At 53.9% G+C, this 16,617-nt stretch overlaps 1 protein-coding gene across 10 annotated transcripts in view; it reads left to right on the top strand.

The window, feature by feature from the left end:
* Positions 1 to 16,617, top strand: part of BCOR (BCL6 corepressor) — a 119,294-nt gene that overhangs the window by 81,321 nt on the left and 21,356 nt on the right. For all 10 annotated transcript variants that reach the window (XM_070289905.1, XM_070289909.1, XM_070289906.1 and 7 more), the window contains exons 2-4: positions 11,151 to 11,276; positions 12,597 to 12,675; positions 13,601 to 16,444. In XM_070289905.1, coding sequence (XP_070146006.1) covers positions 11,191 to 11,276; positions 12,597 to 12,675; positions 13,601 to 16,444 — 3,009 coding nt within the window. In that variant the 5' untranslated portion in view covers positions 11,151 to 11,190. The remainder of the gene's footprint in view (positions 1 to 11,150; positions 11,277 to 12,596; positions 12,676 to 13,600; positions 16,445 to 16,617) is intronic.

Raw genomic sequence — 16,617 nt, 5'->3', positions numbered from 1 at the left:
AGGTGTAGGTACTCTTTCCAAAGGGCTTTTGCCCTACCTAGATAACTTGATTTATTGCTCCATGTGGCAAAACTAGGGTGGCAAGCCTAGTTCTAGTTCCAGGTGTCAGCACTTTAGCGCCCATTTTCTGCTGCCTGTTCTGGTCTCCTGGAGGAGGAGAGTGTGGAGTCTTGTGGGGATCCCTGGCCTCAACACTGGGGTGTTCCAGTGCCGGGTGATGTGTAGGATGTCAGTGGAAAGACTTCATATGGACCGAGTGATTTCTCGGTGTAGGAGAAACTAGGGTGCAGGCTCCTGGTAGACTGAGTTTCCTAGGTGCTGAGTGCTATCCTTTTACCCTGTGTTGGAGTAAAAGGGCTGAGAAAGCTTCCCGAACTTCTTGGTAATTCCAGATGGCACAGTTTGACCAATACTTGGCTCCTCTCCGCAACTCCAGGACTGAGTTTGACCGTGGCCCATTTTTACTAGCTGTGTGACCTTGGGGGCAAGTTATTTATGGCCTCTGAGCCTCAGTAAGTTTCTTCATTTGTAAGACTGGGAATAATTATCCACCTTTAGGATCAAAGAAGACTACTGGGCACATAGTAGGCCCTGAGGATTAGTAATTGCTTTGAATGACTGGTCAGGTTCCTATAGGTTGCTTCTCCATTTCCTCCTGCCCCTGAGGACACCGCACCCCCCCCCCCCACCTGCCCACCTGCTTAGGCCTAGCTTGGAGGGGACCAACCTGCAGGTTAAGCTTTCCTCCAAGGGTGTTCCTGAGGCTTTTTCTCCAGGTCTGCCTTGGTGGGTTCCTCTTTCCCTTTGTTACAGTTCTTTACATTCTGGGCTTTAAAGGATTCCATATGAAAAGGCTGGGTTTTTTTTTCTTACCCCCCCTTGCCAGAGTGGGATCATTTTTACGGTTAGGAATTGATTCCAGAACCAGTATCTAGGTGCTCTTTGGCTAGTCCTCCCCTCATTCTTTTGGGGGAGGGAACAGCAGCAGCTGGACGAGAGACCTGGTGGGAAGAGGTGAGAGGGTCTGGCCGCTGTAGAGGCCAGAGGTGCTGTGGTTTGTTTGATAGGGATTAAGTCCGGATGTTATGAGGTCTCAGTGTGGTTTTCAATAAAGTCTGCCAGGGATTGCTTCTTTTATATCGATATGTATTTAAAAAAATTACTAGCATGAGAAGAAAACCAGACCTGTATGGATCCAGGCCGGTAGTAAGCTACTGTGATCAGGTTTCCTACTCGACTCCCAGAGGGGAAGTCAGCATTTGATTGAAGCTACACTTGGTTCTTGACTCTCTGGGGATGCCTGCTCTGAAACAGGAGCCCTCCCTTTCTCTCCCCTACCCCCACCCCCCTTTTCCCTTCTTCCCCTAAAAGCCTTTGTGCTGAAAGAGCTTCAGTAGGCATGAATCCCTGGTCCCTCTCTAAAGAATGCCTCCCAGCCTTTGCTGACATTGTTTTGCGAACAGTGGGTTTTACCAGGCCAGCAGTTTTCCCCCCATCTTAGCTCACTATTTTAGAGGTTAGAGTATGGCCAGGATGTGCCCAACTGCAGTGCTTTCCAGAGTGTGTAGCCAGGACCTTGCCTGTAATTCTGAAGACACCTTAACCTTTACCCTAGGTGCGCCGCCCCCCCCTCGCCCCCGTGGAGGGGGTAGGTGGTGAAGGTGGGGAGAGCAAGGCCAGGGGATTGTTGTGGAGGGTCTGTTTGTTTTCTCCAGCCTCGGGCTGAGGGGTGGAGTGGGGCGAGTCAGTCCGTTCCAGCCTTGGGTCTGATTTAAAACTTGGTTTAATTGGAGAAACTCTTAGGCATTTAACAGTTCTGTACAAAGGCAAACTTGAAATAGCTCTAGGCCTACGTCATTTAAGAAAGAATAAATGAAGTACAGAAATGTCCAAACTATGTAAATCCTAGAGTTGTCTGCCCTCCCATAAACACATGACAAGTGCCAAGGCATTTCCAGTCAAAACACCCATGGAACCAGCAGCCTCCATCCTTTGTATTTATTATTTTATTAACAGCATTTTACACAGCATTTAACAAGCACAGCCTGCCTGCTTTCCACCGCGGCTCTCAGCGGACTGAGGGGTGGAAAACAGATGAGGGTGGTGAGGAGTGGGCTCTAGACGGGCAGGGACAAAAGGAGCATTTGGGGTTCCTTTCGTCTGGCCCCAAAGAGAAGACAAAGTCATGCTTTGGAGGAGGAAAGTTGGGCAGATGTGGTGTGTCTAGTCTGCACTTTGATTCCAGGTGTGAGGCCGGGTCTGCCCTCCCAGTACGCTGCCCATCAGTTATTGGTGCTTTTCAGAGACTAAGTATTTGTATGCTATCCTTATTCTATATCTTGGTAGAAAGTTTATAACGAAAAGTAATGCCTTTCTTAAGTCATAAAATGAGCCTTGTATGATTATTTAATTAAAATCTATTTAAGGACCGATTAGGCGTGTAATTTGCGCTAATAATGACGATTATGGAAATGTTCGACTTAACCAAAAATCATAAAGGAGACATTCTGATCAGTGGGGCGACCAGTCAGGATTCAGGGACTTGGACAGTTTTCCAGAAACACAAGGGGGCTGTGAGCTGCAGACGGGGCCAAGCTGCGTTTCCTCTGGGACACGGTAGAGAGGGCTGCAGGACCCCAGGCTGGCCCACGCTTTGCTGAGCAGCGTCTGGGAGTCTGAACAACCTTTATTCCCTGCGGAGGAGATGGGGGAGGGGGGGCTGCCCCGAGCCACTAGCTGGAGGAGGAAACTCAGGAGAGAGAGGCGATGAACCCCACCGAACTCTGCTCGAAATGGCTGTGTTCTCTTGCTTTAACAATCAGCAGCGACACACGCAGCACTGCCTTGGCCAGCCTGGGCTGGAGCCCGGAGGGGTTGGGGGGAGGGGGGGGTCCCTTGTTCCGGAGAAACCTGCCAGCTGCTGGGCTTGGTGCGAAGGCAGACACAATACTGCTGTTGTTGGTTTGATCTCTAACTGTGGATTGTTAGTCTGGCTTTAACTATGTGGTAAGGGGGGAATGTGAAGGCTGTTTACAGCGAGTGCAAATAATGTGACAGCTGTTGGTGCACGGGCAGCGCTGTGCCTCCCCGGCGCTCACACAAAGCGCGCACTATGCAGGCCCACGGAGAGCCGCAGAGGTGGCCGCCACTTGCTGGCCGGGGCGTCCTCGGACGCAAGGCGAGACAACCCTTGGCGGCGGCGCCCCTTCCCCATCCCGCGGACACATGGCCCTCTGGCTCCCGGGACCTGGGTGGACAGGCGCGCTGGTTGGTGTTTTGTGGTTTAGGGAACTTGTTAGGCAGAGGTGGCAGGAGAAGGCCCGAAGGGTCATGAGTGTCAGTTGTCTGGAGGGGTTGCCTGGGGCCTGGGGCCTCAGTGGCTTGTGACCAGGTTGTTAAGATTTGGGAAAATAACTTTCCGCCCTAAAGCAAGCCTGTTGGAAAGAATGTATTATTAACTGAACCTCTGAAGGCTTTCTGGAAATTGCAGAGGCTCTGAAGGCCGTTGTTCTTCCTCTGAAATGGCCCTGTTATTCAGACAAGTTTGAGAGACAGGCGGTTGCTGTGTTTTATGCACTGGGCCCTGTTTCCTGGATTGGCAACATCAGTGTGTAGGTTCAGGACCCAAAGCTTTGGATTACCCACGTCCCTTTGCCTTCCCGTGTTTTTTTCAAGAGTGCACTTGCCTCTAAGCTGTAGGACGCCACTGTCTTCAGGTCAGCCCACAGCGCCACCCACTCTGTGACTTAATCAACTAGATAGATGCCCACAGCCACGGGCCTTCTCTGAGTTCCTGGTCCTCTGCCAGGCAGTGCAGGGAGGCGCCAGGGTGGGAGGCAGAACAGTTGGTGGGTGGCGGCCATCCCCCCGCCCCCCTCACTCCCCCCGCCAGGGGCCAGTCCTGGAGCCCAAGCTGGCAAGGGGCATGGATGGTCAGGAGGCTGGGCCTGCCCCTGGGCTGTCCTGGGGCCAGCTGAGTGTAAAAACCGCTCCCCCCCCCCCTCACCCCAGCCTCAAGTTTGAAGCCTTCGGGGCTCTCTGGAGGATCATTCAGAGCTGACTTAATTCTATATCCTGACCTTCTGTGTGACTTGGCCCCCTGGGTGTACAGCTTTCAGGATATCTGCAAATGATGATTTCATCCCCCCTCCCACCTCAAACCTTACCCCCCCACACCCCCCGCCTGGAGTTATAATGTGGACTTCTACATCTAGTTGGGTTCCCTAGTGGGGAGCTGGGAGATACTTCTGGAATGATACATGAACTTCGGTGCCAGTTCTATAAATTGGTCTCTTTTTATGACGTGTGCCATTTTCTGTAGGAATGTTGCTTGCAAAACGAGTTTCGCCTTGGAGGAAAGGCGGAAAGATAAACAAGCCTGCAACGCCAAAACACTGGCAGTCTTTCCCTCCTTCCAGCTCTCTTAAAGCAGCCGGGCTGTATTTCCAGGATTAGACTCGAGCTTGTGAGGAGGGACTCTGGTTGGCTTTTTTTTTTCCCCCAAGCAAATGCAAATTAGAGAAAAATAATTTTCTTTCAACGATATGCAATGTATTAGTCACTTGTTATCGTGCTCCGAGGCAGGCCTCATTTGCGCGTCTGCCAGCTCGCTCACATCTGCTCGGCGCTGTTCGGGGCATTTTAACCTTGGCGGTGTCGTGTCTAGTCCCACGGATCAAGGAGGAGTAATTAAGCTCTGAACAGCTACAAAAATTCACGGGCCCCCACGTCTACTGCAGTTTTCCCACAGCTTTGTTTGGGGTGTTCTGGTTCCAAGATTGAGTAGCAGACATGGGGTTCCTATTGTTCCTTGTTAAGAAAGTGGGAGACCCTGTCCTCCCCTGACCCTCATCCCCAGTCTTCCCAGGACTCCCAGGCGGTACACAATCAGCAGGGAATCCGGGTGCAGACTGCAGGACCCTGTGTTTTCTGCATCTTTTATTTGTAAAAAGTTCCTTTGTGCTTCCTGTGTGTACTAATGATAGCTGCTGTTAATAGCCTTATGGATCGGTTCTTCTGCATTTGCCTCCAGGTTGGGGGAGACTCCAGCTGGGAACCCAGCCCTGTAGGGACCCCGCCAGAGGGGGTGTGGGGCGGGGGAGGGGTGTGGGTTGGCAGAAGGAGAGGAATAAGGATGATTGATTGCATTCAGCCTAGGTTTCCTGTCCTGGGCTGCTGCCTCCTGTGGGGGGACACCCGCTTCCAAGTGGGTCCCCCCCTTGCATACACACGTGGTTGTTGTGTGTGTCACCACCGTGAAAAAAAGTGAAAGGGACAAAAAGCCAAGGCGTGGCGTCAGGGGAGAAGGGGAAGTTCCGCAAGCCGATGGGGCGGGGGGGGGGGGGGGGGGGGGTGCGGCATGGCTCTGCTGTGTGGGAAAGGGAGTGTGTGGCGGCCAGCACTCCTGGTTTGGCAGCAGCTCTCCAGGTTGATCCTTGCTGGTACCCTCCCCTCTCCTCAAGCCCCCAGCCCCCTTTTACAGTTGGCTACACTTGGTTTGCATCTTTCAATCAGGGGAGATGGGGGGGAAGCATCCATGGAGAGCAACACTCCAGACTGGCCAAAGGGAGCCCAGGACGATGGCCGCAGGGGTCTCCAGTGCCCGGTCCCCTGGTGAGCTCCACCGCACATTCTGGGTTCTCCGTGTGCCCACCCAAAGTTGCTTTTTGTCGAGATTCAGTGGCAGGCACCTGGGAAAGGGAGAGCCCAGAGATGCACACAGGCGAGGTGTGTGCTAGTGGAGAGCTAGCGGGGTCTCGGAGGGCTAGTGGAGAGAAGTGGAGTTCCTGGAAGGTCGGGCGGGGGCCGAGGGCGGGGATGTGTGCTGGCCACTGCCCCACGCGGGGACCTGGCAGAGGAGCTGCGAGGAGCCCGCAGCCGCACGGGGGGTGTGTGTGTGTGGTGGGAGAGAAAATGCTTTTGTTGCCAACCGATCGGGGCAAGACGCGAGAGGGTGCGCCCCTCCCCCACCACCCGCCGCCGCCACCGCTGCGGGCCAAGTTCACTCCTTACTGCCCGGAGTAGCTCTATCCCCAGTGCCCTGGGGGAAGGCGGGGAAGGTGTTGGGTGCTGCAGGTCAGGGCCTGCCGCGAGTTTCTCGTTCTCCCCACCCCCTACTCCCCAGTGCTAGCCCTCAGCAGTGCTGTCTGTTACAAATGCAAAACCTGGGGCAGGAGTGGGGATGCCCCGGGAGGCTTTCAGGGAGGCTTGCAGGGTGCACCGAGAGATAACACCTTGGCAGGCAGATCACGCCTCCCATTCCCCCTCAGCCCAACTTCAGCACCCCTGTACAGGCTGGAGGACCCAGCCAGCGACCTCCTTCCACCATACCCTTGGAAACCTGCAACCTTCCCCTGACCTGGGAGGCATCCTTGGGGTTCCCCTCTCCCCACTGTTACACACACTGGGGAAAATAGCCCAGGAGGACTCACCCCAATGCCTCACACCCTAGACCACTTTTTCTCAGCTCCCACATCCAAGCAGCCCCCCATCCTAAAATAGAAAGTTGTTCACCCCTCCCTTCCTTGACACCCATAGAGAAGTGCCTGTGGGTGACTCAGTCTGGGCTTGGAGCAGCCTCAGGAGGGGCTCCTGTTCTGCGAGCTTCCATGAAAGTCCCTTGCCCTGCTGAAGGTCACCCCTCCCTGGCCCCTCTGTGTCCCTTCCTCAGTCTCCCCACTGCCACAAAGGAACCACGCAGCCATTCTGGGGGTTTGTTATATAGTATGTTTAGTGGAGTTAGATGCTGCTTAATGGCATTAGACGGGGCCTGCACCAGCTATTGCCAGGCAGAACTCAAGTCCTAAGTGCAGTTTAATCCTCTGGAAAACAGGATGCCAAATATTTACAGATGAGGGCACCGAGGCTGAAGAGGTTCAGCCACCTGCCCAGAGACAGGCTGTGAACGAGAGAGCAGGAAGGCAGTGGTGATTGTGCTCTCAACGCATCCTCCTTGGAGAACCGGCCACGCACTGAGGGAGTCCCTGTCCTGCAAAGGTCCCCAGCCCACAGTCGACCCTGGCACACGGTGCTGCCTGGGGTCCCTGATGTCCACTCAGTCTTCTGGACCAGGTGCTCTCCCAAACCTGTCCAGGCCTCCTTGGCCACTGACTGATGGGTTAAGGGGTGCTTAGTGAGCAAGGCCCTGGGAAGGGGCCCTGTAGGTGGTAGCATGGAGTGGGGCCAGTGTGGTGGTGCTGCTTCGCATTTTGTTGGTGCCACTTGACAAGCTTGATGTGCAGACTTGAACCAATCCATCCGTCACCTCGAGGGCGGAGGCAGTGGAAAGTGGCCCGGTGCCAGGAAGAGCGGGGTGGAGAAAAAGGAGAGGTGCCAAGAGTGGCCCAGCACTGCCCCCCTCCCTGCACTCAGGCTGGCCTCTCAACAACCACGGCTCCTTCCTTTACACCCTGTCTGTTGTCTGCCAGGGGAACTCGGCCTTAAAGGGAAAAAAAAAGTTCTGTCCTTTTCCTTGGCGCATAATGGTATCTTCATGGCAGGACTTGGCAGACCACTGGTGGTGGAGTGCAGCTCAGGGCCCGTGTTCCCCCACGTGTCTTTTCACAGAGTGCCAAGGTGCCCCCACTCAAGGGTGCCAAGGTGGGGGTGACAGCTCCTAATCGTAGTCCCTCTGACCTCTTTCTGCCAATCAGGTGCTTCTCCCCAGTGTCCAGGCCAGGCTGGGGGTAATCATAACTTGACTCCTAAAGCAGATGAGGGCCCAAGTCTGTCGAGGGAGACTCAAGCTCTCCTGTGCTTGCACTCAGGCGCAAAGCCAGAGACCTCCATGCGGGGTGGCTGTTTTGTCTCTCCAAGAGCTGGGTGTTCAGCGGGCAGCCACCACAATTCCTGTCTCTTCTTCCAGAAACCAGACACTCTTGTCTCCTGGGCTGACCCCTTCTCTGGGCCACCTTCCCTCTTTATCCCTCTCCGGCATCCTTGCCCCCTTCTCTCCTCTGCTGGAAAAAAGGGTTAAAACCCAAAGCTAAGGTATAGCTTAACAGCTTGCACTGGAAACAGGTTGGTGCTTGTAAAGTGCTTTTCATGACTGACTTCACACATCTTGGCACTGCCAGAAGCATAGTCTGCCTGTGGAAGACCAGGCCTGGGTGGGGTGGTCATTGAGAAATAAGGGGGAATACACATCTTATACATAGCAGCACAGCATCTGCTCTGTTTGTCATCCAAATCACATCGTTTACCCCCTTCACCGTGACCCACAGCCAAGGGTCAGGAAAGTCACTTTTGAAGAACTTTTCCTTAGTTAAAAAGAAAGACCCCACCTCTCCAACAATTTCAGTAGCCCTTTCTAAAAGTGGAGTGGGGTGAGCATGACTGCCTGTCTGGCCCTGTCTGTGTGTCCCTTACCCCCAAGATCCCCTTCGTCAGTTCTCCATCCCAGAGAGATGAGGGGGGCTGTAAGCAGTCTGGCCTTTGCCCAGGATGTGGGCTGTCTCTCTGGAGAAGGGCCTCGTGCTGGGCAGGGCCCTGGCTCGTTGGCCCTTTCCACCCAGCTCCATCTTGGGCCAGGAACCTGAAGAGTTAAAAAGTCTTTAGCTCGTTGCAATGAAATTATGGCTGGCAGTGGCGCCGCTGTTTGTTCAACAGACCTCCACTTTTAAACAGTTCACAAAAAGTTCATGGGGCAGCTAAAGATTATAAGAGAGAGAGAGAGAGAGTGGGGTGTGTGTGTGTGTGTGTAGGTGTAGTCAGCAGGATCCAATACTGGGCCTCACCCTTCTCCCTCTCACCCCCACATCTGTGACCCTGGACCATGCTCTGGGCCTCAGCCCTCCATCTGATCCTGTGCTGGTCAGAACACTTCATTCTGACGCGGGGTGTTATTTATCTGTGCAGTATTAATACTGAAAACCAGACGAGATCTGGAGCGGGGGAGAAGCTTTGAAAGCACTCTGTGATCCCAGGTTATCCCTTCTAAACTCCGTCCACCTCACCTGCTAAATTCAGGCTGCCCTTTCCAAAGAAAAACCCTTTCAAGGGAAGGGGGCTGCAGGCCCTGGGGGTGGGGGAAGGGGGGGCTGCAGGCCCTGGGGGTGGGGGAAGGGCTCAGTAGGGTGATTGTGGCAACAGCCTTCCTATTTCCTCAGTCAGGCGCTCAGAGGTCCTTGTCCCCAGGTGACAACTAACAGAAGCTCTTAGGAGGCAGCTGGTGTAACTCCCCTCATCCTTTTCTTAAGGGTTTGATAGAGGGACCCTTTGGCGTAAGGTCCAAATTTCATCATGACACGCAGCCAGGGAATGGCATGGCATGGCCCTCCCGTGGCAGCCATATGCCCAGGACACTTGCACGGAGGAATGTTGCTCCACCTTCTAGATTGAGACCTGTCTTCCTTTAATTAGAAAGGGTGGCAGGGGTTAGAGAGGGGACACACTGTTGAGTGAGCCTTCTCTTGTGGTGGCCTACCCCCCAGTTTGATGTGCATGTTCGGAACACAGAAGAACGGCCTGTGAACCCCCACAGAATCTTCCTCAATGCCTGCATCCGACTGATTCTGTCTTTGGGGCGCTGTAGCCAGCCCCCTGGAAATGTCCCAGCCTGCCTGAAGAAAGGAACACTTTCTAGACAAATAGCCTCTCCAGGATCCCACCAGGCTGGACACATGGGGAGATTGCTATCTCTCTCCCAGCTTTATTGTTGAGCTCTAACTGTGCGTGGTGTGTGTCTGCGCGCGTGGATCTCGATTAACAGACGGTGTTCTATGTATAGGGGCCGATGAGGGATGCTGGTGGACAAAAGCCCGAGTTAGGACAAAGAAATGCAGAGGGATAGCCTGGCTTTGGGATTGGGGTCTCCCAGGTGTTCCCCGGTCCTAGTGGCTCCCACCCAGCCGACCTGGCAGTCAGCTCCCTGTGCTAAAGTGTAAAAGCAATCATTTGCATATTTTTTCCTGCTAACAAAGGAAATGTGTCGACTTAGGGAACATTTGGGCTTTCGGAAACTGTGGGTGGGTGTGAGGGAGGAGAAAGAAAAGTTCCCCCATGAGCTGCACACCAGGGATTTCACACTCAGGTTTGGGTCCCAGTGTACAGAGGCTGTGGCTGGGGGGTGCCTGGACAAGGCAGCGTGCGAGCTGGGGGAATTGCCGAGGGCCATCGGTCCCAGGCATTAAAGGCTCCCCTACTTATTAACCCAGCATTTAACAGCAGGATATGGGCTGAAGCGCAGTCAAAAGAAACGGCTCAACCTCCAAAGAGCAATTAAAATCCTGCACGAGGATAAATCACGCGCCGTGATAATCCTGTTAATAAAATGCAGCTTGTCCTGACCCTTCACTCATGCAGCAAACTAGAATGTGATGTGGGTGGGGGTGGTGAGCAGAGAAGGTAAGGAGGGGGGAAGGTGCCGCCTCCCCCTCCCTCCTTCCCAGTGGATGGGAAATGGGTGGCTTTTGCCCGCTCCCCCAGTGCTAGCGGCTCGCAGCCGGAGCCCAACAGCCCGGGCTGCTAAGACTTCTGCGCTCGCTAATGATTTTTGTCCCCAGCGAGCAGGCGTCATTGAATTACTCAGCCGCCTCCCTTTGCAGTTCCCAGGCCAAACCACCCAGGCAAAACCACCCGGGTTTGGGGCTTAATCTAATCTAGGGCTTGGGTGGGGTGGCTTGCCAGCCCACTGACACTTTAACCCTCCACCTGTAAGTCGTGCACACCACAGCCCTGGAAATGAGTCGTAGTTTGGGCTGCCGCACTGGACTGCTGTGCCTTTTATTCCGCTCCTACCACCTCCAACCCCCTCTCCCCCATCCTTTCAGCCCCAAGAAGAATCAGTGTGGGGCTCTGCGGGATCCCCCACCAGCCACTTTCCATGCAAGTGTGTTCTCCAAAGGCTGGGAAAGGGGAAGGGAGAATGGCAGGTGTAGGGTGCCGTATGCAGTACCTTGACTGATGGGGCCCCAAGGTGCTGGGCCCTCCACATCCCCGGCGCCTCCTGCCAGGGAAGTTCCATCCCCTTCCTCGAACCCCTGGGTCAGGCATACTTCACTCCCAGCTGTCTGTAGAACATCCAAGCAGGCTCTACCTTCCCGAGTGTGCATTCCATACTCCGTATGTGCCTAGAAAGGGGGTTTCTCTCATTCCCTGTTTGGCTCTTTTTTATTCAACCTCCTGGGATTTTTGTTGTTGTTGTTAAACAGACTAGACGCTTGAAGAAAAGCTGCCATCCAAGAAGACGACATGCTTTCAGCAACCCCCCTGTATGGGAACGTTCACAGCTGGATGAACAGCGAGAGGGTCCGCATGTGTGGGATCAGTGACGACAGGTGAATGCGTGGGTCTGGCTGAAGCCTGGGGAGCATGCAGGTCCTTCCCTGGGGCTCCTGAGCAGAGCCTCCCTTAACCTCCTCACAGCCAGAGTGGGCCCAAAGGGGGGTGGTGGGGAGAGATCTCCTGCCTAGCTGGCAGCCCTTGATTTACAGTTTTAACAGGCAACCCGGCTCAGCGAAGCATTGCCGCCCTTTAAGAGATTAGCCCCTAAAGCGGCCTTTCAGTGCTCTTTCGTCCTTAATTTATTATTTCATATTTATGAAGGAGAATTAATCCCAGTCTATATGCTGCTTTAACTCTAAATGTCAGGAGTGTGGGCCCAGGTGGATCGGCATTCGATGTGCTTTTAAAACAAATAGTTTGCTCAGTAATAAATGGGGCAAAAGCCACCCTTCACTTTATGGAAGCCCAGGATTTCTCCGGATCCTCTGCCGCCTATTTGGCGAGGCCACCGGCTCCTGGTTTCAGTCACCCAACAGCTCTGTTATGCTTCCTAATCAGTAATTTGGGAGAGTGGGGTAGAGGCAGCTAAGCAGTAGAAAATTGAAGCTGCTCTTCGGGGTAATGATGAAACTTTGCTCTGCCATTTGTCAGCGATTTTATCCTGGGAATTTGGAAGTTGGCACCAAGCACTTTCTTTATCGATGCTCTCTGATAACAAGTCTCAGGGCAGCCACAACAGCCTGGCACAGATGTGTGGCCTCTTCCTCTGGAATGGCTAACATTTGTATATTTGTGTATATCCCCCATCATTTTGATAAAGGCCGTCAAATATGGCTTTATTATCACCATGGAAACCAGTTTCTTAGGACGTGGTGCCTAACTTTGTTTGGGGAAAAGTTTTGAGAACCTGTCCTCCTGGGTAACACAGAAATGGTTGACATGGCTGGTCCATAGACTTTAGTCTCCAGGTCTGCCCCTTTGCCTTTGGCCGTTGTACCCACACGCCTGTCCTCAGGTAGAGCTTATAAGGGTCTGCTCGGACTGCAGGGCCCAGATAGCCATGCCCAGCCTGTGTGGAGAAACAATCGTGAAGGAGACATAGTTGTGCAGAATTTCTACCTTACCCAACTCAGGGACGTATTTGTGATTTCGCATCCCCGTTCCCTTGCCTTGCTTTGGTTTTTTTCCCAGTCCCATTGAATCACCATTTGGGGATAACTTTCAATATGGGCCATGGGGGAGGATTTTTTTTTTTTTTTTTAAGGGCAGTTGGGAAAATAGAGTTTTTAGAAACTGGCCTGTTCCGGGGTAATCTATGAAAGATATATTAAATGAGGAATGCTTTCACGAAGTTGGTATGTCCTTTTAAATAGGAAAATTCCCGTAAATGATGGTGACGCTTCAAAGGCCAGACTGGAACTAAGGGAAGAAAATCCCTTGAACCACAACGTGGTAAGAGATTAATGGCTTCTGTTGATGTGCTATCTGAGTATCAGTGATCTGTAATCAATCGTGCATTTATTTGCATACCATTAAAGGGCCTTTGGGGGGGCTGCTGGAGAAAGCCTAGGCAGTGGGACAAGGCTTCACCCAGTTTCTTCCTGGCTTGCTTTCTTGGCTGTGCTTGCCATTTATGCCCTTGTACCCTGGTGACTGGTGGGGTCCATACCACCTTTTCCTTGATAAGCTATGTGCCCCACCGGCGCTCCCAGCTGGATAAATTTCTAGCCTCCAAGTAGACCCTGAGGATTTACCTTCCCAGTAAAATATGAAACAGAGCCATCTTCAGAAACCAGGGAGAAGAAGTCGAAAGACACAACTGCAGTTTGACCCATGGCCTCTTTATTGATTTTGAAATGAGACAGCTCAAGTCTTCTGTTCCTTGCTGTCCCCCTGAAAGATTGGGATTTTTTTGTTATGTTAAATAATGCCTCCCCACATCTGGGAAAGCCCCAGTGAACATCACCCCACCCCATCCTGACCAGACCCAGGGAGGGTAAGTCTGAAATCTGTACCCCACAAGGTCGGTGCTGAGAGCAGTGGAGTTGGTACCACCTCAGTTGCAGCGAAGAATTTTTGCTGAGAAGGTGGATTTTCCAGAGTTAATAGATGACTGAATTAATGCAGGGGCCTCAAGTGTAAAGGGATCATTTTATGTGCTTCCAGGATACTAGTCGGACAAAGGTGAGAAGGCAGGCAGAGGAGGGTGCTGGATAAGGGGGGAGGGGGGCACAGGCCTTGTGAAGCCTTGCTTTTTTAACCCTTTCCGCTCAGATCTTGAGGCTGATATCCTGCTGAGCTAGTCTGTGGTTTCTTTTTGGGATGGGCTGCTTTGGAGGCACATTCTCGGTAACACCTGTGTTCTTCTTGTGTGAAGGTGGACGCAACCACGGCCCATCGGATTGATGGCCTGGCAGCGCTGAGCATGGACCGCACTGGCCTGATCCGGGAAGGACTGCGTGTCCCCGGAAACATCATCTATTCTAGCTTGTGTGGACTGGGCTCAGAGAAAGGGCGGGAGGCTGCCACAACCACTCTAGGCGGTCTGGGGTTTTCTTCCGAAAGAAACCCAGAGATGCAGTTCAAACCGAATACACCCGAGACAGTGGAGGCCTCCGCTGTCTCTGGAAAGCCCCCGAATGGCTTCAGTGCTATATACAAAACACCACCAGGAATACAAAAAAGTGCTGTCCCCACGGCAGAAACTCTGGGCTTAGACAGGCCTGCCAGTGACAAACAGAGCCCGCTCAACATCAATGGTGCTAGTTACCTGCGGCTGCCCTGGGTCAATCCCTACATGGAGGGGGCCACGCCAGCCATCTACCCTTTCCTTGACTCGCCAAATAAGTATTCCCTGAACATGTACAAGGCCTTGCTACCTCAGCAGTCGTATGGCCTGGCCCAGCCGCTATATTCGCCAGTCTGCACCAATGGGGAGCGATTTCTCTACCTGCCGCCACCTCACTACGTCAGTCCCCACATCCCATCGTCCTTGGCTTCCCCCATGAGGCTCTCGACGCCTTCCGCCTCTCCAGCCATCCCGCCTCTGGTCCACTGCACAGACAAAAGCCTGCCCTGGAAGATGGGTGTCAGTCCTGGGAACCCGGTCGATTCTCACTCATACCCCCACATCCAGAACAGTAAACAGCCTAGGGTGCCCTCCGCCAAGGCGGTCACCAGCAGCCTGCCGGGGGACACAGCTCTCCTGTTGCCCCCCTCGCCTCGGCCTTCACCCCGAGTCCACCTTCCCTCCCAGCCTACTGCGGACACCTACTCTGAATTCCACAAGCACTATGCCCGGATCTCCACCTCACCCTCTGTCACCCTGTCAAAGCCATACATGACGGTCAGCAGCGAGTTTCCCGCGGCCAGACTCTGCAGCAGCAAGTATCCAAAGGCTCCAGAGGGAGCCGAAAGCGCCCAGCCAGTTCCTGGGCACACTCGGAAAACAGCGGGTCAGGAGAGAAAGGATGGCAGCTCACCTCCTCTGTTGGAGAAGCAGACGGTTACCAAAGACGTCACCGATAAGCCACTAGACTTGTCTTCTAAAGTGGTGGATGTAGACACTTCCAAAGCTGACCACGTAAAGAAGATGGCACCCACGGTCCTGGTTCACAGCAGAGCTGGAAGTGGCCTAGTGCTCTCCGGAAGTGAGATTCCGAAAGAAACACTATCTCCTCCAGGAAACGGCTGTGCTATCTATAGATCTGAGATCATTAGCACGGCTCCCTCGTCCTGGGTGGTGCCTGGGCCAAGTCCTAACGAAGAGAACAATGGCAAAGGCCTGCCTCTGAAGAACAAGGCCTTGGACTGGGCCCTCCCGCAGCAGCGCAGTTCTTCGTGTCCTCGAATGGGCGCCACCGACACCGTGGTCACTAATGTGTCCAGCTCAGTGTCCAGCGCTGGCCGCCCGGCCTCTGCATCTCCAGCCCCAAACGCCACTGCCGATGGCAGCAAGACCAGCAGGGGCTCCGTGGACACCACACCGTCTGTCATCCAGCACGTGGGCCAGCCCCCGACCACGCCTGCCAAGCACAGCGGCAGCACCGGCAGCAAGGGCGCCAAAGCCAGCAACCCAGAGCCAAGCTTCAAAGCAAATGAGAACGGCCTCCCACCAAGCTCGATATTTCTCTCTCCAAATGAGGCATTCAGGTCCCCGCCAATTCCCTACCCCAGGAGTTACCTCCCTTACCCAGCACCCGAAGGCATTGCCATAAGTCCCCTCTCCTTGCATGGCAAAGGCCCTGTCTACCCTCACCCGGTGTTGCTGCCCAGCGGCAGTCTCTTTCCTGGGCACCTCGCCCCAAAGCCTGGACTGCCCTACGGGCTGCCCACGGGCCGGCCGGAGTTCGTGACCTACCAGGACGCACTGGGGTTGGGCATGGTGCATCCCATGTTGATACCTCACACACCCATCGAGATCACTAAAGAGGAGAAACCGGAGAGGAGGTCCCGGTCCCATGAGAGGGCCCGCTACGAGGACCCAAGCCTCCGAAACCGGTTTTCCGAGATACTCGAAGCTAGTGGCACCAAGTTACATCCAGAAGTCCCCACAGACAAGAACCTCAAGCCCAGCCCTAGCTGGAATCAAGGGAAGACCGTCGTCAAGAGTGACAAGCTTGTCTATGTAGACCTCCTCCGGGAAGAGCCTGACGCGAAAACTGAAGCCAACACATCCAAACCCGGCTTCACAGCTGAGAGTGTTGGCCAGAGCGCTGAGCCCAGCAAACCCCCAGCTGAGCCGGCCCTGCAGCCTCACCGGGATTTTGTCACCCTCAGAGACGAGCTGGGACGCATCAATGACTTCCACGACACCTATGCTTTCAAACAGGCCCCGGGCCAGTCAGTTTTCAACTTAAGCAAGGAGAATGTTCCAGCGGGAACCAACAAGGAGAACCTGGCAATGCCGGTCTCCACTCCGTTCCTGGAGCCGACCCCGGGGAGCGATGGCCCCGCGGTCACTTTTGGGAAAACCCAAGAGGAACCCAAACCATTTTGCGTGGGCGGTGCCCCACCGAGTGTGGATGCCACCCCCACTTATACCAAAGATGGAGCCGATGAGGCAGAATCAACTGATGGCAAAGTTCTGAAACCAAAGCCATCTAAGCTGGCAAAGAGAATCGCCAACTCTGCTGGTTACGTGGGTGACCGGTTCAAGTGTGTCACAACCGAACTGTACGCCGATTCCAGTCAGCTCAGCCGGGAGCAGCGGGCATTGCAGGTGAGCCCCCCACCCAAATTGCAGGAGCCTGACCAGTTGTCAGTTTGTTTTTTTTTGTTTTGTTTATTTTTTTTAATGTTCGAAGAGGAAGGGGGCGGGGGTACTAGAGAGCAGGACACCGGGCAGATTTGATTAATGAAGTTTATGGTAATATAATTTTTTGAAATGTATCC

The sequence above is a fragment of the Ovis canadensis genome, chromosome X, assembly GCF_042477335.2.
Source record: "Ovis canadensis isolate MfBH-ARS-UI-01 breed Bighorn chromosome X, ARS-UI_OviCan_v2, whole genome shotgun sequence".
Classification (NCBI taxonomy): Eukaryota; Metazoa; Chordata; class Mammalia; order Artiodactyla; family Bovidae; genus Ovis; species Ovis canadensis.
This window is presented reverse-complemented; position numbering and strand designations above follow the sequence as displayed.